This window comes from Barbus barbus, assembly GCF_936440315.1.
Source record: "Barbus barbus genome assembly, chromosome: 18".
In the NCBI taxonomy this organism is placed as follows: Eukaryota; Metazoa; Chordata; class Actinopteri; order Cypriniformes; family Cyprinidae; genus Barbus; species Barbus barbus.
Window position 1 is genome coordinate 23733991 of NC_136746.1, and position 25086 is coordinate 23759076.

At 35.7% G+C, this 25086-nt stretch overlaps 1 protein-coding gene across 1 annotated transcript in view; it reads left to right on the forward strand.

The window, feature by feature from the left end:
• The window catches only part of adgrb3 (adhesion G protein-coupled receptor B3), a gene marked incomplete at its 5' end in the record, with an annotated part of 78234 nt that overhangs the window by 11581 nt on the left and 41567 nt on the right, over positions 1–25086 (forward strand). The window contains 8 exons of the mRNA XM_079439924.1: positions 290–454; positions 2079–2180; positions 4101–4207; positions 6030–6224; positions 9055–9123; positions 13953–14061; positions 20472–20618; positions 22635–22710. Of these exons, the coding sequence (XP_079296050.1) occupies positions 290–454; positions 2079–2180; positions 4101–4207; positions 6030–6224; positions 9055–9123; positions 13953–14061; positions 20472–20618; positions 22635–22710 (970 nt within the window). The remainder of the gene's footprint in view (positions 1–289; positions 455–2078; positions 2181–4100; positions 4208–6029; positions 6225–9054; positions 9124–13952; positions 14062–20471; positions 20619–22634; positions 22711–25086) is intronic.

The following is a 25086-nucleotide window of genomic DNA, read 5'->3' on the forward strand; positions in this document are numbered from 1 at the left end:
ATCTACCGTGGACATCTCAATACCTGCGTTGAATAATATCAAATAAATGTGGCCAGTTTTGGAGAGAAAAGTAAGAAGCTGATTCCCTCCTCCAACATTTCTGAAGTTACTGCCATTTGTTCTGATAGATGACATTCCACTGGAGACTATTTAAAAGTTGTGCGAATATGTTCTAAGAAGGTTGGAACTGTACTAAAGGCAAATGGTGGTAAAACACTTTAATAAAGAAATATTCCCCGTTTTCTATGTTTTCACGTTATTTTGTTCGCCCCCTGTATCTGTCTTTCAGCTAACGGACAGTGGAACGCTTGGGCTCCGTGGAGTGGATGTTCTAAGTCCTGTGACGGTGGTTGGCAGCGGAGGGTACGCGCTTGCCAGGGGCTGGCGGTCACGGGGCAGCCATGCGAAGGCAGCGGGGAGGAGGTCCGCAGATGCAGCGAGCAGCGTTGCCCAGGTAACCCTGTGAATAATTGAGCCCCAAGAGTCAATTATGTCTGAGTGGGCAGAGAGGGGTGAGTGTGAGACGGATGCAGGGATAATTATCTTTTCCGTTCAGAAATCCATGTCCATTTTTATTTTTTTTTGCACTGGATCATTATTCGTTTGAGAAGTAATAAACATATACCATAATTGTATTTTCCAGCGAGGAATGGTCAACACAATTTTTTACCAGTAATGGATATTTAATGTCACATAAATGATGTCTTGCTCATCTATTAGAAACAGTCTCCATGGAAACAGTGCTTTATGTTCATGCATATACATGCATTTTCATACACACTTAGGTATGTTACAAGTACAGTTAAAGAAACTGATAATGTTGACTTAATTTATCATTCTCCTAATCTTAAATGTTTGAAATTAGTTTTGCAGTTAAATTGATTGAACATGAATGTCTTTACAAATTTTTTTTAAGTATGACTGGCCAGTGATTTATGATTTCCGGTCATAAAGAGACAAAATATAATATAATGAAGAAATTTAAGTAAAATGTATTATGGGCAATGTGAAATTAAAATAGGCTTCCATCATATTCATACTAAAAATTTTAATAGTATATGTGCATTAGCACTATTTTTACAATTTATAAAATATTTTTTAATTTACTTACATGTATATTATATTGTAGCAATTATATGACCAAAAATATGTTAAATTTATGTATAGGCAAAGTGAAATTAAAATGGCAGCGGCTATTTGCACTAAGTGCAAATATCAATGGATGATATTTACACTATGTGCAAATAGCATATTTTCTTAGCGAGAGATGTTATTTGCACTAAGTGTAAATAGCTATAGATTCTATTTACATTGTTAAAATAGCAAGATTTTCTGCTATTTATACTGCATATTGCTAATAGTGGCAATTATCTGCACCTCAATATTGGAGCACATTTATAAAATAGTACGCAATAATAACGTATTGAGTGTAAATTATAGTTTTAATTTAAATTATTAAATGGATGCCACCTTATTGGGACAATAAAGCCCTACCTACACCTACCCTAACCCTACCCGATAATTTATTTTCAACTTTTTGATTATTTCCTTCATTTTTATTGAAAATAAATGCCTTTCCAATGTGATATGAGATTTGAAATGGGAGAAAAAAAAGATTGGCATAAGGCGGGTTCAAATTCTGCTCGATCGCACCAAAAAGCACGCACCTTACCATCTATGCCACTAAAACTGATGTTTAACAAAGGTCTTTTTTCAGTGTTGACTGTCCCAACCACATGTTGGTGGGCAGAGTTAGTGTAAATAGCCTTTGCCAACAACAGTGTAAATAGACACTCCGAATTAAAATTGGCTTGCATTATTTATACATATATAGTAGTATATAGTATATAAAATATATATTACATTGCAGCATTTATATGACGCAAAATTTTGTGGCATTTATATGTGGGCAATGTAAAATTAAAACTGGCTTGCATTATATTCTGCTCCATTTCCCCCATTCTCCACCATCAATTACTTGTCATCTTTCTAATGTCCTTTAAATAATAATAAAAAATAAAATAAAAAAAAAATCAATTATTTTAAAAGTGTGTCTACATTTTATTCCTGAACCATAGCTCCTTATGAAATATGCCCGGAGGATTATGCTGTGTCCATGCTGTGGAGAAGAACTCCCTCTGGGGAACTGGCCTTCAACAGGTGTCCTCCCAACGCCACGGGTAAGAAAAGCCACAACAGTCAGCGGTTGAAGAGCACTCAGCCAAACACAAAGACACAAAGGAAGAATAGAATGGCATCACAGATGCTTTCAAAAGAAAGAAAAAGAGCACAGCTTATGTTTTTTGTGCAGCTTTTCTTTTGCAGTACATTTATTTCAATGATGTTGAAATTATTCATAAATTCAGAAGGCTACGATGACAAATGTTTCTCACTAGTATGTTCAGCACTGCTGCGACTGCCTTTAAATGGCTTATGCCGTGTGTACCTAGAGATTTTTGTCATTTGCATACCATTGAACCCTCCAGCGTTTTGTCAACATCTTTGCGAGGCCGCTTTCTAAAGCGTAAAGGGAGAAAATACATCTCTGAGATATAATATAGAGGCGCCCCCTTTTTCTTTCTTTCTCTCTCCTTGGACCGGTCCGAGATGTGAGTTTTACTGATTGTGGTCTGAAAATGGCAGAAGGTGCTGTATTGAGCTTCTGTAACCTCCTGCTATCTCCTGTTGTGAAGATGCTCCGCAACGCCACTACAGTGTCCTTGAAAGAGCAGGTGCTGGAGGAAAAAATAAAAAATGTAGGCAGCATGGACTCAGAGATAACAGCGAAACAGTCCAGTATAACTAGAACTAGGCGAGCCGAGGCTGCATGCAAATGCGTGTATAGATGGATTAATGTCTTTTGTGGATATATTTCAATATGTGGGTGGACTGCCGCCATAGGCCCGTGTGTACTTTTGTATTTTTTTTTTTTTTTTTTTTGGGTTGAGAACATTTAATTATATCATTTATACATAAAAGAGACAGTGTGTCAACCCGTGGGTGGAACTAGTTAGATTTACATTGTTTGTTTTCCACATAACCCACGTTGAAATTTCAGGTCGTGCAAAAGCACTGGAGTGGGATCTGACGCCAGCAGCATGAAATGCTGGAAAATCTTAATTCTTTATGAGGCTGGAATTAAATTAAGCTCCAACAAAAACGAATGAAAGCAACAAAAATCAAAAATCAAAAAGTTGGAAGTAGCTGAAGCTTTTAGGGAGCGATTCATTAAGAATGATTGGCGATAAAACATGCAGGATGAGAACTTTTCACTTTTGCGTTGTCCTATTTTGTGCGCAAATTGGACGAGGTTTGTGTGATCTTTACATGTTTGTGTGAGATTAAATCTGGTTAGGCCCCTCAGTGGCGGCATGAGTTTTATTGGTGAATTCTGAGAACGTCCGCTTTGATCAGGCTCTGTTTGAGTTTTCCGTGATCTGTGGGCTGGATGTCCCTGCTTGGATGCCTCAGCTTGAGGGCAGGCAGCTGGCTGCAGCTGCGTCTCAGGTGGGTTGAGTGTTTCACTGCTGGCTGGGTAGCAGGCAGTGGAACTGTGTTGGAACGAGAGCAGATAAGACGTGTGTGGTAGAGGGGTGCGGGTGGGTGTGGTGAGGTTGTTCCAAAGGCAAGGACGCGTCTTCAATGCGAGACGATACGTGTAGGATACGCTCTGACGGATTGGAGGCGAGGAATTTTGTGCATTTGTTTATTCGTTCCCAAGTGTGGGCGGCAGTCTTGTTGATATCTCAGGTTGCAGGGTTCGGTTCGCAGTCGTCAAAAACAAAAGTCAAATTGGTGCATGACAGCTGGCATCGGTTAGCATCCTAATTCTGTGAGTGGGAATTACGGCCAGTTCTTTAAAGCACATAATTACAGTTTGGATTGTTCACACACATATACTGCAGTGGCACATGCGAGGCGCATGTGATCTGGCAACCGCCGCATCTAGATGATGATGAAGGCTGCTGCTTTTATCCTCTTGCTGAAAGATGTGTGGGTTGGCAGGTGGAATGAAAAAGGAAAAATAAGACTTACAAGAACAAATATAAACCCCTTCTCTGTCTCTGTATCTCTCTCTTCTCCCTCCTCCTTCTTTGCAGGCACCACTAGTCGACGCTGCTCACTGGATCACCGCGGGGTGGCCTACTGGGAGCAGCCCAGCTACGCTCGATGCATTGCAAATGAATACAGATACTTGCAGCAATCAGTAGGTGCAAAGTCAGCTTCCTGTGCTCTGCTTCTGTTTGTGACGTGCCATAAATTACCCCTGCAGTTGTCACGATCACCCAAACTATTTCCACCCGTACTACCCCACCCGGCACTCCAGACCACCACGCAGGTCTGCAAGATAAACTGCTATCATCGGAAAGGCAAATTAAACCGCTAGTATTGCAGTTTTCGAGACCCCACGTTAATGGAGGACTCGCTCTCATTTCCTGTAAAATCTTGGAGATGGTTGTTCCAGCTCCACCGGAGCTTTTCTGGAAGCGCACCTGCTCGACACAAATTATTTTTGCTCTTTTTGTTTTCAGCTTCCTCTTATCTCAGTCTTTCTCAGATGCAATACTTTGTGTTATTTCCAAGCTTTTGAGTACATCTCTCTCTCTCTCTCTCTCTTTCACACACACACACACACATACACACAGAGAGAGAGAGAGAGAGAGAGAGAGAGAGAGAGAGAGAGAGAGAGAGAGAGAGAGAAAAGCATGATAGGGACTTTCCTTTGACATTTATTTGCTTTATACTGAGGTAATGATATTTTCTATCCCCTAGCTCTTACACATTTTTGCCTTTTTAAAAATTTAATTAAGGGATTATTTATTATTTTTATTAAGTCATTACCCTTGTGAGATCTGCTGGCTGGTCAGGTTTTACTGTCCTGATGGGGGCTTTTGATCTTCTCAGTGCAGGCAAAACCTGACCAACACTCACACAGACACACCGTTCTGTCTGCACTCTTTAGCCTCTTTCTTTGAGTCAGTGTGCATGGCATCATGTCTTCGTGACTTATGCATGTTTATTCATTGGTCTGTTGCTTAAAGGTGAAGTGTGTCATTTTTTTCAATGCTCCTATCCCAGCTTAAAATTTAGGTGGTTATACACTACTGTTCAAACCATTCAAAAACTCTTCTGCTCAACAAGGCTGCATTTATTTGATCAAAAATACAGTAAACCAATAATTTTCTGTTCTAATTTTAATTAAATAGTATTACAATTGAAAATATTTAACCCTTTTTTGACTTAGTAAGCAGGCACCTATATCAACCTCTTAAAAACAGGTTAAAACCACCTCACCATACCAACTGCATAGAAATGGCCTAAAATCATCTAGAACACCGTAGCAATCCAGTAACAACAAGCTTAAAACCATTTAGAACAGCTTGGAAACTGTAGCCAGAGGCTAAACTGTTAAGAACAATTTATCAACTGCATAGCAACAAGATAAAACCCACTGAGAAATCCTTAACCTTGTCCATACCCTGTTGAAAAAAACAGCATATGCTGGTTAGGTATGTTTTGAAGCATGGCAGCTGGTTTTAGCTGGTTATGAGCTGGTCATGAGCAGGAGCAAGTTGCTTAGGACCAGCTCATGACCAATTAAGGACCACCTTAAACCAGCTCAAACCATCTACCATGATTCAAAACATACTTAACCAGCATATGCTGTTTTTTTCAACAGGGTAAGCAAACCAATCACTTTTTCTTTTGAAAATGTAAAGATTGCTGATGTCAAAGTATCAAAAAATTGTTCTGTTAGAGCATCTTGATCAGTCCAATAATACTGCATCAACCAACGGCATTATTTTGGGGTAGGACTATATACTCATCCAGCCTATATCAGACAGGACAGTGTTTGAGAAACATCATTCTATAAACAGTTTGTTTAATGTTGCTTGAAGAATTACACACTTCACCTTTAAATACTAATGATAGTTCTTTATATTACAACTTTCTGTTAGTGTTCTGTTAGTGTTACAGTCTTTGAAGGACACACAGAACCCAGTCTCTTTCCCCGTGTCTTTCTTTAGGTCCAGGGGCACCTTGCTAAAGGTCAAAGGAATCTGGCAGGAGATGGCATGTCCCAGGTTACGAAGGTCCTCCTGGACCTCACCCAAAGACGCAATTTCTATGCAGGTGACCTTCTCTCTTCAGTGGAGATTCTTCAAAACGTCACAGACACCTTCAAAAGGGCCAGTTATGAACCCTCTTCTGATGACGTTCAGGTAAGAGAGAAAATATTCTTGTTATAATGGTTTCTTGTTAATCTCCATGCTTATATACATCTAGTAGCTGATTTCATTTCATTTCAATAATTTATCTCGGGTCTTGAATGTTAATAAAGCAGGTTGAAAGCACAAATATCACACATAAAATGTCCTGACTACAAGATATATATATATAAAGGTTTTTATTTATATATTTTCCCCCCCAAGCAACACACACTACGGTTCAAAAGCTTGGGGTCAGAAAGAGATTTTTTTTGTCTTTTTTTAGAAAAAAAAAAAAAGATTGTTTTTATTTACCAAGAATGCATTAAATAAATCCTAATTGACAATTAAGACATTTATAATGGTACAAAAGATCATATTTAAAATAAATTGTTATTTTGAACTTTATATTTATCAAAGAATATATTATGGCTTCCAACACAATTGTTTTCAGCTGTGCTAATATTAAGAAATGCTTCTTGAGCAGCCAATTAGAATATTAGAGTGATTTCTGAAGGATCATGTGACACTGAAGACTGGAGTAATAATGGCTGCTAAAAATTCAGCTTTGCCGGCACAGAAATACAAACATTTATTTTAAATAGTAAAAATTTACAATTTTACTGTTTTTATTGCATTTTTAATCAAATAAATGCAGACTTGGTGACTTTTTTTTCCAAAAAACATAAATTATATTGACCCCAAATGACTGAAAGGTAAAATAAATTGGAAATATTTCATTATATGATATAGATGTTTTAAAGGGTCATTAAATGCATTAAAATGGGTTAAAAATAAGTGCAACTATATTTTTCCCACTTTGCGGTTTCTGACATTACAACTCAGGATAGTCGCTAGTGAATTTTCCTCCAGAGTGATTAGTCACATGGCTTAACATGGCAATGTGATTGGCTCTAAAATGCATATCTCCAGAAGAGCATGCCTGTGAGCAGAGCTAGCAGCATGACAGTCACATGTTTCTGGAGGGTGACGTTCTAGTCGAGGAACTGCCGTATAGATGAATAGGAAAACTGTTTCTCCAGATATTCTCCAATCACTTACAGCACCTTCAAAATGGCAATGTCACTACTTGGCACCGTGACTGATAAATATCTCGACGCTCTTGCCCCTCACAGAGAGCTTATGGGATTGTGACACCGTGCACCAGCTGTTGATAAGAGATAGTCACGAAGTCTATATCATGCTATCTCAAAGCCTTGTCATAACCTTCCCAATGCCAAAATAAAACCAATTTCTCATGACCTGTTTGTGAGAATCTGGGTATTTTTACATAACACGGAGTGTAATGTGATTCTGTGCGTGTATGTTTGTGTGTCGGGTTGGTGTAGGAGGTTTTATCTAAGCCCTGATGTGAACCGGAGTGGCCCCTCCTCCCCACGCATGGGTGCCGGGGTGGGTTTTGTGTTTTGGAACATATTAATGCTGTGTTTAAGTGGACACATTACCACCAGAGGGAGCATAAGCATTCAAGTAGAAAAACAAGCGTGCCGGAGCCAAGGCGCTGCCTCTCTCCTGCCGTCCGCGGCACAGAGGCAGAGCAGCAAACAAAAAAAGACAGGCACACGTCCAGCTGGATATCTCATTCAGCCCAGTCACCGCAGCAAATATCAGCTCTCTTTCCAGTCTTGGAGTAGACAGCTCTCCCAAGCGCCTTCAAACTCAACCGACGCTCTCTGTTCTTCCCCTTTAATTCTGTGCACATTCGAGTGCTTAGGAAAGATCAACCAATCCCTGAATTGAAAGCAGCAGGAAATCCCAGGTGTGTTTTAGAGCCGAGGCCGCTGGACATATCCCATCATCTCCCTGCAAATCAGTGCTGTGATCATCGGTGTAATTCCCAGAGACACTGTTTGTTTAGACTTCTGAAATGCAAGGGAGATTCTTCATTATTGCCTTTTCATGGAACACGGAGTAGATTTTTTTTTCCCCTCAAACATTCCAGATATGAACATTTCTAGTTTGCTTTTTCAAGGGCTATGTAAAACTTCAATTTCAAGTCAATTTATCTATTTAAGCAGTAGGTACAAGAAGCTGTGCTATTTTTATGAATACGGTCATGGCTAAATTCTCACAATGGCACAGCCTCAAGTACATTATTGCTTTTTTAATGCTTTATAGTAAAAAATATCAAGGGCACAAATTGTGTTTTATTATGCAAATTCATTAAACATTATCCTTCCGTTATAGTACATAGTCCTTGACATGCAGAATATTATTCTGTGGCTGCTCTGCAGTGATGTACACATAAAAATTTCTAAAATTTATCATGAGGTTGTTCTGAATGAATTTAGTCATTCATAATGCCTTGTAATACATCTCATAATCTGTGTTTAATGTTGTCATGAATAGTTAAAGCCATAGTTATCATGCACTTTTAATTCCTTTAAATGTATATTCATTTAAAAGCACAGTTCTTTAAAATGCATTATCAAAAATCATATTCATGTTTATATCATGCATTATAATTAATTGTTTTTTTTTTTTATGTAACGCCCATTTTTCAAGTTCAGTATCCTGTTTTACTCATAAATATGCTGTATTTCGGAAGAAAAATGATTATCTTTAAAAAGCATCTTACCTTTTTTTGTTTTATTGGTATATAACACCTAATTTATACAAGTTCTGTTTGCTATTTTACTTATATATTTGCTGAAGTTTGGATGTAAAATGGGTTGCAATTCACATTGAAATTTATACGTTTTAAACTGTACAAATTATATACAGTACTGACTGAAATGAGATCACAACTGTATCCCAAAATAATATTACCAGCCTGTTCCTGTGACATCAGCGTTTTACTAACTACAATTTCTTCTTTCCACAGAATTTTTTTCAGATCATCAGCAATCTCCTGGAAGAGGAGAACAGAGAAAAGTGGGAAGACGCACAACAGGTGGGTCTGAACATTGTGAACGAGTGTTTTTGAGGCTTCGGGGTCGAGATTGCTTTATTGTAGTCACATCGCAGAGAGTATCTGGTATTGTGTGTCACTCTGCGGCTGTATATTGTGTGAGGAGCCCTCAGTGAATCAATTGCCATCACCGGTGCAGATGCTTTAGGTAATCGTCAGGTCAAAGAGGTGCCTGTCTCCACAGGCAGGACTGTGTCAAATCAAACCTTCTCTGCCAAATACCGACCTCCCTGCTGTGCTGATTGGTGGAAATACATTTGCAATGTCCACTGAATCCACTTGGTGGCAGCAGCATTGGCAGCATATGTCCAGCTCTCATGCTTTCTGTCAGCGGTGACGGCATTGTCTTCTCTCACTCTCTGAGAGACAGTGTAAAAGCAGCCTGAGGGATTTGGACTTTAACAAGCTGAATGTTCTTCAGAAATTCAAACAAAATCTCCAACTGCATTATTATTGCATTGAACCAAACTGAGTATCTTAAATGTTTCTTTCTTTCCTTTAAGCCTGAACTGGTAATGCCTCTTAAGCAGACGCTGGTAATGTTCCTGTCTGTCAAGCGTAAGCTGCTTTGGAGCTCCTTCATCTAATGTTTTCACCCGAGTTCTGGTAAAACAGGAGTCCTTCAGCGGAACGGGGTGCCGGGTGTCAAGCGAATTAGCCCTTTAATGGAGTTTACAGTAGGGCAGTGTCACAAGGCTTTTAATGAAAAGCCATATGTTTTTAATTCAGGGTTGCTTGTTTTGCCAAAGGTGTTTTGCCTGGTTAGAAGGGTCCCCAGAGCAGACAGAGCTCCCGTTTTCCATTCACATTCCTCCTTTGCTTTGTCACAGATTGAATCTTCAAGCTCCTCAAATCATTAAAGGACATCTGAGACGCTTGTCACTGGCTCTGTCAAATGATTGACCTTAGAAAGCCCTGACGTTTAAACATCACCCAGGATTTTATCTTGTCTGTCTGTCTCTTCTTCTTTAGAGTCAGCTCGCCTGAGCTTTGATTGCCAGTCTAGAGTTTACACTTCAGATTCATGGCAGTCTGTGCTGTTCAGGCAAAGAAGAGGAAATATTTAAAAGGAAGTGCTTAAGAGAAGAAGCTTTGACTTGCCTCACAAATTCACAGCTTGAAATAAAGAACGTAAGGTTAATTAGTTTCAATAACTGATGGTCTGCTGTCTGCTTTTAGATAGTGAGATAAATTTACTTTCATATCCTAATCCATAGGATATGAAATAATAAATACATATAAAATGTGAAAGTTATATTCTATTATACACACACCTATCCATCTACTCGCTATTTCTCATACACACACACACACACACACACACACACAATATAGCAGAAGAGTAATACCAAATCATTATATTATAAATATAACAAAGAAAAATGCATAAATGTAAAGCCATTAAAAATATATAATATTAACCAAAATATACATATATATATATAAATTGTAATCATTATTTTGCATTATATTGGTACTTTTCTGTAATTTCTGTAGGAAATTGCCTTTTGAAGTATAGTATAAAAGATCCTATTCTGTATAGCGGAAGAGTAATAGTAAATTATATCAACAATTAAAAAACAAATATTACTAGATTAGATTATAAAAGCTGTAACTATACATTTAACACACACACACGTGTAATACAAAATGTATATATTTAAAAATCCTAGAAAAATAATTTAGTTAAATATAAAATATTACTGTCACACTTTACCAGGAGCACGGCGCAAGGAACGAAGAGATGAGGAATTTAGCAAATCTAGAGTTTTTAACGGGGAAACAGATCACAGGGAAGACATTCAAGAACAAACACTAACTGAAAGGACTGGGGCTTTTAAAGACAGGACAATCAGGGGAAAACAAGACACACCTGGAGCAAATTAACACAATCAGACTGGGGAGAAACTGGGTCACAGGGAACACATGGGGAGAAAAACACACACAAAACAGTCCATCATCCTGACAATTACACATGCATATATGTATAATTCAAAATTTATATATACGAAAATTCTAGAAAATGAATTTAGATAAATATATAATATTAATAGCATTTATAATATAATAGTCCATCACCAAATATTTTAGCAAAGGAAGTTGCCTTTGTATTTTGGTGCATATGTGCTACATTCATACATGTTAGCATATACTAACTGGATATACGTATGACTTATGGCTAAAATCTCTGTAGCAGAAGAGTGCACCAGTGCAGAAAATCTATATGACAGTAGAGAATATATATGACAGCCCAATTTACTGTATTTGCATGACACTCAGTGCAGCAGCAGTGCTGGTTCATCTAATGGCCGTCAGCCTCAGCCATTTCCCGCATTGCTGTCTTCCCTGCACACTTCAGCAGCCCAGCGTTGTTGCCATGGAGAGGGATGCTCTCTGCTGTCCCCCAGCAGTCTGACCGAGGGGGGGATGGGCCTCAGCATCTCTCTTCCCGTCTCCAGCCTGTCTGATTGGCTTGGCCCAAGATCGGCCCCCATGCGAATGCAGAGCCCGACTCCTGCCAGGGGGATTATTAGATATGTGACTCCATCGCCCTGTTTCTGCACCTCACTAAGGGTGCTAATTATGAAATGTCACTCAGTGCTATTTTTCTGCACCTGCGTTTTTATTATTTTTTTTGTCTTTTGCAGATTGGCTGCAATGTGTTTCTGTGCTTTGTTTGTCGTCAAGAGGAGAGGGGGTTCAGATGCTAATGAGATGAGAGAAATAGAAAGCACAGTGTCATATGGCATGTAAATCCATACTGTAAATCTGCTGGGTAAAAGGGTGAAGACAATTTGGCATGTGAAAGTCTTGATTAAACTAGTATAGCAAACAGTGCAGTGTTATCTTAGTATTAGTTATATAGTAGTATAGTGTTTTGTTTTGGTTTTGATATTTCTAATTAGCTTTTATTTTAATATTTTCAGTTTCATTTGAATTTGTAGTACTTTTATGTTTTTGTCATTTTTAGTAATTTTTGCTTTTTTTAATTTCTTTTTAATTTCTTTTATTTCACTTTTAGTACTTTTATTTCAGTTAGATGCCTAGGCAACATTTCTCATTTTTAAAGTTTTTCATATAATATTTTATTTTACTTTAGCTTTATTTTAATTAATGACATATATTTGTAATAGTTTTAGTTTATTAACAACACTGACAAAGATCTCACGACCTTGCAGTAAGGTTTCATTTGTTGACATATTTAAATACATTAATTAACTAACGGGAACAATACTTCTACAGCATTTATTAATCTTAATGTTAATATCAACATTTAGTAACACATTTTTTAAAAGTTATATTAAATTATAATAATTATATAAAAATATATATATAAATGTACACTAACTTGAACATTAACATTTTTATTAACATCATATTAACAAAGGTTAAATGCTATACAAATATCAATGATCGTTGTTAGTTCATGTTAGTTATCATTAACTAATGATAAAAAAGTTACTCATTTTTTTATAGATTTTTTATACACACTATTCAAAATAAATAAATAAATAAAAATGATGTGACATTACATTTCAACCCCTCTCTCCTCACCACTTGATTCCACTTAATGAATAAAATAGTGCCATTTAATAGTTGACTTTAAATAATGATTAACCGAATATTTTATTCTTAAATATCCAGTTAATGAGTCTGAAAAAAGGCCTGCTCTTGATAAAAGTTCTCCTAGACCTTCTGTTCTCTCTAAAGATCTTTCAGACTTCCAGAGTGATGGCAGATGTAAATAGCTGAGTTCAGTCACCTGAAGGTCAAGGATTGGATCAGCAGAGCGTGATGCTATTGACTGAAAGAGAGCAGGTACTCTGACAGGCTGAGGCTGTGGAATCGGGAGGCGGTGAGCCACAGGCCTGAATTCCTCCAGCGCATTTGCTCTGACACTGATGGCTGGTCCTCTAGAGAGGCTCTGAGCCCTGCACAATCACTCTGCTGCATGAGTTTGTCTTTGTGAAGGACTGAGCAGACAGGATGCAGGGCTCTAAAGTGTGAGATACAGAGGAGGTGCCCTTTAAAAAGTCTTTATCGTCTCCTTCCAAAAGAGTCAGTCAGAGTGATTTTACTAGGCTGACTGTTATCTGTCTGTCTATGTCTGTCTGTCTGTCTATCTATCTATCGTTCTATCCATCTATCTATCTATCTATCTATCTATCTATCTATCTATCTATCTATCTATCTATCTATCTATCTATCTATCTATCTATCTATCTATCTATCTATCTATCTCTCTATCTATCTATCTATCTATCTATCTATCTATCTATCTATCTATCTATCTATCTATCTATCTATATCTATCTGTCTGTCTGTCTGTCTGTCTGTCTTTCTATCTATCTATCTATCTATCTATCTATCTATCTATCTATCTATCTATCTATCTATCTATCTATCTATCTATCTATCTATCTATCTATCTATCTATCTATCTATCTATCATTCTGTCTATCTATCTATCGTTCTATCTATCGTTCTGTCTATCTATCTATTGTTCTATCTATCGTTCTATCGTTTTGTTATTTATTTGTTTTTAAAGTTTGTTCCTGCATATGTTCTGTCGTTCCTTCTGTTTGTCTTTTTTTTGTCTTTTATCATTAGCTCTATCATTTTAGTCATCTTTTAGCTATATCCTTTTACACCTTCAAATTTGACACCAAAACTTTGATTTAATTTCATTTATATATAAAATTGGGTTTCAAATTAATCTAAAATCCATCATATTTGTATCTGTGTTTGATATTTATTTGCAAATAGAGTAACATTTCTCTAATGTGTCCCCTATGATTCTCTTTTCCCAGATTTACCCAGGGTCTGTGGAGCTCATGCAGGTCATCGAAGAGTTCATCCACATCGTTGGGCTGGGAATGAAAGACTTCCACAACGCCTACCTGATGACAGGAAACCTGGGTAAGAGAGCCGCAGAAACCCTCCCACCAGCCACTCATCTTGCTGACTCTTCCCATCAGTTCTGTGTGTCGTCAGTAATTGAGGATAAATGGTGCATGGAGGGGGGCAAACAACTGCCAGTCGATAATGTTAATTAAAATCAAGCCCTTTCCACTTATTGTGCTAAATTCTAATGCAAACAGCCCCATCTTATTTCAGCTCGGAAAAGAGGAGTCTGTGTTTGGGTTCAGTTATGTCTACTGCAGCGTGCTTTGATTTTCATTTTCAAAAACAAAATCTTTTGGCCCTTTACCTGATTGCTTTTTTATTTATGCTCATAAAGTAGGTCGTTAAAAGATAAAGCATGACTCGTGCATCTATCTATCTATCTATCTATCTATCTATCTATCTATCTATCTATCTATCTATCTATCTATCTATCTATCTATCTGTCTGTCTGTCTGTCTGTCTGTCTGTCTGTCTGTCTGTCTGTCTGTCTGTCTGTCTGTCTGTCGTTCTATCGTCTGTCTGTCTATCTGTCGTTCTATCGTCTGTCTGTCTATCTATCGTTCTATCGTCTGTCTGTCTATCTATCGTTCTATCGTCTGTCTGTCTATCTATCTGTCTGTCTGTCTATCTATCTGTCTAGATAAAGCATGACTCGTGCATCTATCTATCTATCTATCTATCTATCTATCTATCTATCTATCTATCTATCTATCTATCTATCTGTCTGTCTGTCTGTCTGTCTGTCTGTCTGTCTGTCTGTCTGTCTGTCTGTCTATCTATCTATCTATCTATCTATCTGTCTGTCTGTCTGTCTGTCTATCTGTCTGTCTGTCTGTCTGTCTGTCTGTCTGTCTGTCTGTCTGTCTGTCTGTCTGTCTTTCTGTCTATCTATCTATCGTTCTATCGTCTGTCTGTCTATCTATCTGTCTGTCTGTCTGTCTATCTGTCTATCTATCGTCTGTCTGTCTATCTATCTGTCTAGATAAAGCATGACTCGTGCATTTTCTCATAAACCTCCCATGTCACTGAAAGGAATCCAGTGCTAAATGTCGGCTCGCACACAAATTTGAACAAAATCAAAGTTAAATAGCTAAAAAAATGCTTTTGCTTGCGGTGATGAAGCACATTTGCTTAGTTCTCTTTATTCGAGCGCCCAGAACATTGACCCATGAAATTGCAATCTGCATGAATTGCAGAGCTTAACAAATATGAAATGAATGGATTAGGATGACCTTCCTATCCATCAGCAGATACATAGAGAAGTCTATAATGTTTGGAATGGTGCTTATACCCAATATCATTAAAAAGGTAATTCCATTGAAGGGCACCTTTGATATCTTTTTTAATGTTAACTTGTTTTATGTAGCTTGCCATAAAACATCGACAGGATTGCGGTGCCATGGCGTTACGTACAGTACAATGACGTATCCAGACATTTAAAGCTTGCTTAGACTCTTAGTATGGGCAAAAATCTGAAATGAAACTTCTTCTCAAATAATACTTTGAATTATCAGATTTTGTATAGCTTTTTGGCACTTTAGTGTCTCATGACTTTTTAAAAAGCAGTTTAAGTATTAAATTTAATGACCTTGAACTTCTTGGCTGTATCCAAACAGCTCATTTAATATTAATTTGGACCATCTGAGATCGTTGAAGGTTGAAGAACTTTCATTGACCATTTTAATAAAATAGTTTCAGGCCTTATTTTGTATCCCGTTACTGGAAGTGTCATTTATATTCATTTACCTGCTGACTGTCACATTTATATAACAAAACCACTAAAAAATGTTTGCAGAACAGATGTTTCGAGGTTTTTTCCAGGCAAGAATGAATCTTCATCAAGCCAGTTCAGACATGACCGCTACATTTCAGTGTGTAAGATAAAATGCACAGCCAGAACATCAACATCATGATGCAGGAGAGCTATAAACATTTTAATGTCAGCCACTGACAAAGCAAAGTAAACCTGTGATTGAAACTACTTCTTGTAGTCTGAAGGTGAAATTGAGTGATGTTGCATCTTCCAGCTGCTGCTACAGTTACAGATGCATAAAGAGGCTTTTGTAAATCACTCAGGCAACCAAGAACATTATTGAAGCACATATCTACTTTAGACATTATGTCTCTGTTGATTTGTAGCCCACTTTTTGTTATCTAATTACCAGCCATTTAAATGACATGAGTTGTAAACTAACTTTGAAAGGACTTTATTCAGAAGCATTGGCTTTGCTAAGGATGGCATTTAAAATTGCACAGGCAGTCCTGCTTAAACTTATGACCCAGTATTTTCATTATGCAGCTTCAATATCAACGGTTCTTTTTTTTATGTAAAAAGTGCTTTCAGTTCTTTTCAACACAAGGTGAAGTATTAGCTACATCTAGGCTCCATTAGTTAAAGATTCAGAGGTGATATTGAGATGGGGAAATGTATTTAAAGGTTCTGTAGAACAAAGCAAAAATTCAAGTTAAAATCCAAGTTAAACACATCAATGCTTTTGTGATGGTGAGTGTTTGGAATAATTAATTGTGTTTTTGAAAGAAGTCTCACATCGTCTCACAGTTTATGTTTTAATGCAATAAAACAATGATATTGTGAAATATTATTACAATTTTAAAATTAACTATTTTATTTTGAATATATTTTAATTTTCACCAGCCATTATTTCAGCCTTCAACATCCCTTGATTTTTCAGAAATCATTCTAATTGCTGATATGCACATATATGCATGCATGCATATATATATATATACATATATATATATATATATATATATATATACATATATATATATATATATATATATATATACATATATATATATACATATATATATATATATATATATATACATATATATATATATATATATATATATATATATACACATATATATATATATATATATATATACACATATATATATATATATATATATATATATATATATATATATATATATATATATATATATATATATATATATATATATATATATATATATATATATATATATATATATATGCATATTATAATGCTGTTTTTGATTCATTCTATTATAGGCAAAATGACAAAAATATAAAGTAAATCCTTATTTTGACATTTTTACATTTTTGTTCAGCTTTTTAAATTTCCTTATCAGTGAAATTAAACAACTATCTTAGGCAGAGTTTGCTCTCTCTGATTAAAAGAACAAAACGGTACTGCCTGTACTAGCCAAGTGAAAATCATCTGTCATAGTAAGATATTGCAGCATCATTTCCAGCCAAATTTATAGCACGTTCTTGACACCACAATAAATATCTTCTGTCAATGCGACACACTGTTGCGTCTGCTTTTAGCCAAATAACCTTGATTGCAGAGGCTCCCTTTTCCACGGCATGTCTGCTCATAGAATAAACAATGACTTTGTCTTAGTTGCAGCTCTTTAAAGCAAAAATTAGATTTTTTTTAATGTGTTTAATGGACATTGATTTGTGTGCATTGATTGCTCAGATGAGTTGAGAGACTCTGTCGTCTACTCCAATAAATAGTCTAACCTTCACATTTAGCCGAGATTGCACTGAAATTTTTGATGTGACAGAAATGGCCTGTTATTCCTCGGTAGGATCCAATCATTAAGCTCATTAGTTACAGGTGGGCGCAGGTGCCGATGCCTCCTGGCTGGGTTCCCTGAGGACCATTACCCACAGCGGCGTCTCAACACAGACTTGAGCAGGAAAACAGCTCTGAGCACATCCCAACTAAAGAGATCTCACACACAGAGGGAAACGAACTGAACAAATCACTGTTGCAGGAGATAATTAGAACCTGTGTATATAAGAGGAGACCTTCACTCCACAACACTGTTCTTCAACTTTTTTGATGTTCAGATTGTTCTGCTTTTTTAAATTTGACTGTTCATTTTGCTTTTGGTTATTTTAGGCTGTGTTTGAAATGCAATGCTTCTATACTGCATACACTGTATGTTGCCCACTTTTTTATCTGCAACCGCATATTAGTATACAACAATATACATTTCAAACAGAAATATCTTGTATTGTTATCACATAAACTAATTACAAACTAATTCCAGAAATGTTGGGACGTTTTTTTTAAATTTGAATAAAATTAAAACTAAAAGACTTTCAAATCACATGAGCCAATATTCACAATAGAACATAGATAACATAACAAATGTTTAAAATGAGGAATTTTACAATTCTATGCACAAAATGAGCTCATTTCAAATTTGATGCCTGCTACAGGTCTCAAAATAGTTGGGAAGGGGGCATGTTTACCATGGTGTAGCATCTCCTCTTCTTTTCAAAACAGTTTGAAGATATCTGGGCATCGAGGTTATACGTTTCTAGAGTTTTGGTGTTGGAATTTGGTCCCATTCTTGCCCGATATAGGTTTCCAGCAGTTCGTGGTCATCTTTGACATATTTTTCATTTAATGATCAAGTCAAGTTAAGTCAAGTTGAGCTTTATTGTCATTCCGCTACATGTGGGGACATACAGTGGAGCGAAATGTCGTGCCTCGCAGGACCACGGTGCTACATAAATACAGACATATAACAATGAAGTAAAAAAACACTATAAACCTATACACAACTAACCTACTAACAGATTTAACTATAAGTATACTACAGTATACGTACATACTTGTGTAGTTAGGGATTCACAATATTAAATTGTGGCCGATTTGATAAGCCATTAATTAATTTTCATCATATAGCAGATAAACAATAAATGTTACCATTTTGTTTACATTTATTAAAATACATAAAAAATATTAAAATTTAAATCAGTCATTTTAAGTGATCTAAATAAATTTAGGCATCACAATATTATAATGTACAGTAATTAATAGTGTAATTAAATGTTTTTTAAATAGACCCAAAATTATTTACTGATTTACTAAAAATGGAATAGATTTTCCTAACTTTCCATTTTTTTTTAAGTTTTGTGCCAATGTCGTCAAAACAATCCCCATTCACATGGATCTACCAAAATGGCTAAAAATGTTGTATTATGCACTTTGAAACATATTTTCTAAAGTTTGCATTTTCAGTCTCCCAGTCTCTGTCAGCGAATGGCCAAAATGGTCAAAAACGTTTTTAGTTAAAAACAGAGCAAACGCCTCTTAGGTGATCAAATTTAGATGATGACAAAGGTAATCTAAATGTAAAAATAGGAGAAATGGGCATGCGCAATTAAACATCCAATATCAACTAATACAATAAATGGGGCGGGAGGGGTGGCAACTATGTATGGTTGCAGTATATTTCTCAACCCTAAAATGGAAAAAAAAAAAAAATCTGTAGAAACAATTTTCACTCAGAAATTGATAGTAAATTTTACAATTAATTACAACGAAATGGCAAGTAGCACAATGAATTAAACAATTAAATTTTCTTGTAAAACATTCTCCATTACTCCAATAATCAGCTTCAAACAATAGTTTTTTATCATATATTTATCAGTAACATGCAGCAGGTAAATGAAGCAGGATTCCTTCTGTGAGTAGAGAAGCCTGTATGGAGGTAAAGATCACAAAAGGGCCTGTGATTTCATGCTGCTTTAGAGCTTAACATTTGAGCTTCACCCACCGTTCTTCAGTTCTTCCCCGTGTGCTCCTGTGACTAATGCCTTCCTCCAGCTCCCCACACACAGCAGCTGGCAGCACTGCCACTTTCCTCCTCCTCCTCACACACACACACACGAGAACCCTGTGCTCACTGTAGGATGTTCCTCACCTACACTTCAACGCTCATTACCTGACAATTCTTTCTTCTGCTGGAGAGACCAGTCATGCACCAGGGTTTGCACCATTAAAATGGTATTTAAAAGGCATTTTTAATTTAAACTTAAAATTAATTATTTATAAAAAAAATGTAATTAAGGTTGCAAACATGATGTAAAATTGTGATTTGATTTAGAATATGAGCAATATAGTTAAAATGGAATGATTTTCATTGAAATTCATTAACTGTAGTTTGTTTTTAAATGCAAAATAGAAATATGCATGTAAGAAATGTTTCTTATTAAATACATTTCAGTTTAAGGGCCATTGTAAAGAACACTTAATTTCCCAGAATACTTTTTATTTATTTATTTTTATTTTTTTTGCTGTAATTTATCTTCCAAATGACACCAAACGATATTAAGTTCTGAAAACGAAAATGACATGGCGGCACAGTTTGACATTAATTGTTTTGACTATGTTGTGCTTGGGTTTAAAAAAAAAAAAAGTCTAATTAGTTGATAAATATAATATTCTATACATATTATGGAATAAATAGGCAAAATTAGTCAAACATTATTGATGTAACTATGTATGTTTTGTCACAAACCTTTTGTTAGACTTATGAATATCCTGTCTTGAAAATGGATGGGGAATAAACTGTCACTTATCTTGTTTTTTCTTGTGCTTTTTTAGTTGCAAGTATACAGAGGCTGCCTGCGGTATCTGTGATGACAGACATTAACTTTCCCATGAAGGGACGGAAAGGGATGGTGGACTGGGCCAGAAACTCAGAGGACAAAGTTGTCATTCCCAAAGGAATCTTTGTGCCCCAGACAGCAGGTAATGTACATGATGCTACACTGTGGAAGTTGATGATACTGAACATCTTATGTCTTGTTCAATAAGGCTACATTAAATAGATTGTAAAAGTCCGTTTTAATTCAGCGAATTTACATTCAACAAAGCAGGCCATCAGCATGAGAATAACCTTTTAATTGGAGTTTGTCACACCATGTTAATGTTTTGTTTTGTTCTAACAAGTAATATATCTTAGACCCCATTTCGTCAAGCATTGTAGGATAAAATAGTAGTTGGTAGTCTTTTTTGCATAGTAGCGCATACATTGATGTAACATGAGTGATTCTTTAATTAGAGCTGCTTTTTACTATATCAAATCTTGAAAATTTATCTTTTTCAAAGTCAGAAATCAGGTGACACACCTAAAAAGGATCTTTTTTGTTGGTATTAAAAAATACTGATTGTACACTTAAAGTGAGATTTTTTTGTGTGTGTCTGTGTTCATTTGGAAAAGTGCTAGGTAGAATTTCACACTAGATTTTAACACTTTTTTTTTACATTTGGCAGACGCTTTTATCCAAAGCAACTTACATTGCATTCGTGGTTTACACTTTATCAGTTTATGCATTCCTTGGGAATTGAACCCATGACCTTGGCATTGCTAGAACCATGCTCTACCATTCCAGCTACAGGAATATTTTTAATTCTCTGTGCTAAGTCTATGTTGGAGACAGACAGTAGAAGAATGAAGAATCACCTATATATCTCCTTTTTTATTACTGTTATATATATATATATATATATATATATATATATATATATATATATATATATATATATATATATATATATATATATATATATATATATATATATGTCAACTGCAGCATATTTTGTGCATATTGACCAAAAGTAATTTTGGTAGTATTATTTCTTTATCACTCAACACACACACACACACACAAACTCAAATCATCAAACCTACATTAAATATTATTTGTTTGATGAGTAGCCATTTAATATGCAAGTGAGATCCAGTACAGCAGGGCACTGTAAAATTTAAAATTTGAGATTTTGATCACCCATTTACGACTTATTTTGTACTAATGACTCACTGTACTTTCTCTACTTATTTACTAATTTCTTAGGCCATGAAAACGCTTTGTTGCTTTGAATTTTAACATTTAAAGTTTACAGAAGGCACAATAAAATGAAGGCATTTTCTGTTATTCTGGATCATCAGTAGGATATTAAAAGTTTTGTAATCACTACCATATGATTGCGTTAAAATTTCAAAGCGGTGACACAGTGTGACCGTTTAATGGGATAGCTTTAAGATTACAAGATTACATGTCAAGCGCTTGCCATTTGCCTGTTTTAGAGGAAACTGCACTTGGTCGACCACATCAATTCAGATGACACAGCACTCGCTGTATCCTCTCAAACAATGATAGTAAAGAGAGCTAAGCACCAGCGCACCAAACTATTTACTTAATTAGGGTGATCAGTCTTATCTGAAGTGTATCAGAGGGAAGTAATGAAGGATTGATTTAATACATAACTCACTCCAGCTCGCCTTGAGCTTGACTAGAGGGATGTACAGAGCTGTTTGAACCAGGATTAGCCTTCCTGTCGGCAGAGAAGACCTTTGCCTTCTAGTTATCAATAACCTTGCTAGTATAGCCTGATCTACTGCTTTATTCATTATTGGCAGGAAATTTATGATGGATTAGCTGTCAGGTATATTGTTTGGCAAGAGACCTGATATTTAATGAGCATTTTACAGGTTTAGAGGTTAATTAATTCCTGTAGCTTTGAAAAAAGAAATCTTGTTAAATTACTTTGGATTAAAAGATCCCTACGTGGAAGTGGGAAGGTATTAAGAGAGAATTCCTACTGTCTGCCTCTGAAACAAATCTGCGCTCGGAATTATCAAATAATCATCCATGTTGCTGAGTGAAAAGGGAGCTGAGAAAAACAACTTTGTATGGAGATGCTATTTGATATGATTAGATAATGTGATGATCGTGTCATCTAACCTAGATTGTTTCCCGGCAGATATGGATGGATCTCCTGTGTTCATTCTTGGAATGGTTCTCTACAAGACTCTTGGCCTTATGCTGCCTGCTCCCCGGTAAGACTCTCCGGTCATTTAGATGAAATATTACAAAGATTTCATAATGATATTATAGAGGAGAGATTCCCAACTAAGGATACGTGTACCCTAGGGACTACTAGAAGGTTCCTACTTGGAAAGATTTTGATGTATTAAAGGACTTCATTATTTTATCAAAGTTCCCTTTTATAAAAAGAAAATCAAATAATGTGTGTAATGTGTGCAAGTTTATGAATTTATGACACCTGTAGCAGAATATATTTGTTACTTTGTGAGTCAGATTTTTTTTTATAACTATCAATTGCTTATTTTTATTTAAGTGACTAAAAATGAACTCTAAAAATGAGTAAATTTTTGAAATATGATATTTTAAAATATATTTTAAAGTACTTTTTAATATATTTTTAAATCAGAAAATTGCTTGTGCAGAAAAAAATTGATTTAAACCAAAAATTGGTTTAAACTTCACTGTTTATTTCTAAAACCTTGAATTGCATGCGACCAAATATTCAAGACTGATGGGGATTAAAATGTAAAAAAAAAAAAAACAATAATTGAAACCTTTACGCTGATTTGCTGATATTTGTGCTTTTTTCATTTTTATGTATTCTTATCATATATATGCAGTCAGAAACTTTTACGTTTTAAAGTTTTAAACATGTTTTTTTTGGTCATTTTTTAGCATAGGAATTATGCTGCATTCATGTTTTCTTGACATAGAAACTAATAATTTCTGTGTCTGAGGATGTGAACTACTCAAACTAGACTCTCTGAGTTATCATCTCGTAATTTCTGCAGTTTCACAATGACGTAATTGCAGCATTATTCCAAGCTTCACATGCCAGGTGCAGTCATTGTTTATTATGGTGCTAATAAGGAATTTGTTGCTGTATGAAGCTCAATTATGTGACTAATGTGTTAAAGCCTAGTGACAAATACAGTAAGCAAAAAACACAATTATTTGTTTTTAAGGAAGCTGTTTCTTCAAATTCCGTGTGATTTCCTCTAGTCCTAAATACAGAAGCTGGTACAACAAACTACAGTTTTTTCACTCCTAGCCTAAATGTCAGAATGAAAATTCTCAGTTATTCTCAGAGTCCATATTGAAGCTCAGGATCAAAACCTCCTGTTCCATTTGAGGACTTCTACTCGAACCTCCGGAGACACACAGGACAGAACAGACCTTTCCTGGTGTGGCTCTGAGCTGTCAGTCAAACCTCAGCAAACCTGAGTATGATTCCTCCGTGGAATTCTCACTGACAGGGAGAGAGTTCATGGAAGAGCAGAGAAAAAGGGCTCTGTTCTTTAGCTCTGTTGTATTCACTGAAGCCAGTAGGGAGATGGAGATCAGTACAAACAGTAGTAGATAACAGAACAAAAGTGTTACAAAGAAACAAGCAAACAAAAACAACGCAACATAGCAGAGGGATTTGTAAAGGCAGATCATGTTGTTGAACATTTAATCACAAGACAAAATACTCTGTTGATCATACTATGAGAATCATCAGTGCATGAACTCCATGTGTCCTTGTTTTTAGTGTGAATAGTTACAAGAAATGTGTTTTTTAATCATTTTGGAAAAATTATATTAGGATTTTAATCCTTATGTGGGCATTTATACCAGAACGTCTAAACTGTTTATTTTTTCTTCTTCATATTATGAAAGCAAATGGTGACTATGGCTTTCAGATACACTGGGAAAATATATTGGTGTAGAAACAATTTTCACCCAGAAATTGCTAATATATATACTTTGTAAAGCATACTCCAGAAATCATCCAATAATCTGTTTTATTTACAATCATTTTTACACTGTAAGGTTTTCAATCAATTTGAGTTTCAATCAGTTGTATACCTTCAATATATTGGAATATAGTGTGCAAATAACAAACTTTAATAATACCTTTATGGTGCTTTTTATCTTTTTGGAGATTCACAGCCCCTGGTCACTTTCATTATATGGTAAAAATCTTGAACATTTTGTTAAAAATCTTCTTTTGTATTCTAAAGGGGTGTCGCTGGACTCTTTTTACTTGGAAGTAAAACACTGCTGTAGCTCAGTAAAAGGTTACTGATAAACTCTTATGTGTCAGATTGACATATTCCAACCTGAGAAACATTTTCTCTTATAATATTTCACCAATCAAGTATGTGTGTTAAATCAAGTTTGATCAAGAATGTCAGCTGTTTAAAATCCAAACTTAAACAGCTTTGCAAAAAGGTTTGAAATTGTTGACGATTAAGTTTGACTCATTCAGAAAGTTTACTCATGAACTGAATTGTTTGCAGTGTTTTTTTCACAATGCAATAATAATAAGATATTATTATAAGACAGAAAGCATAAAGAGCACTGAGTGAATATTTACCTACAGTCCATTGTAGGAAACAAAACTT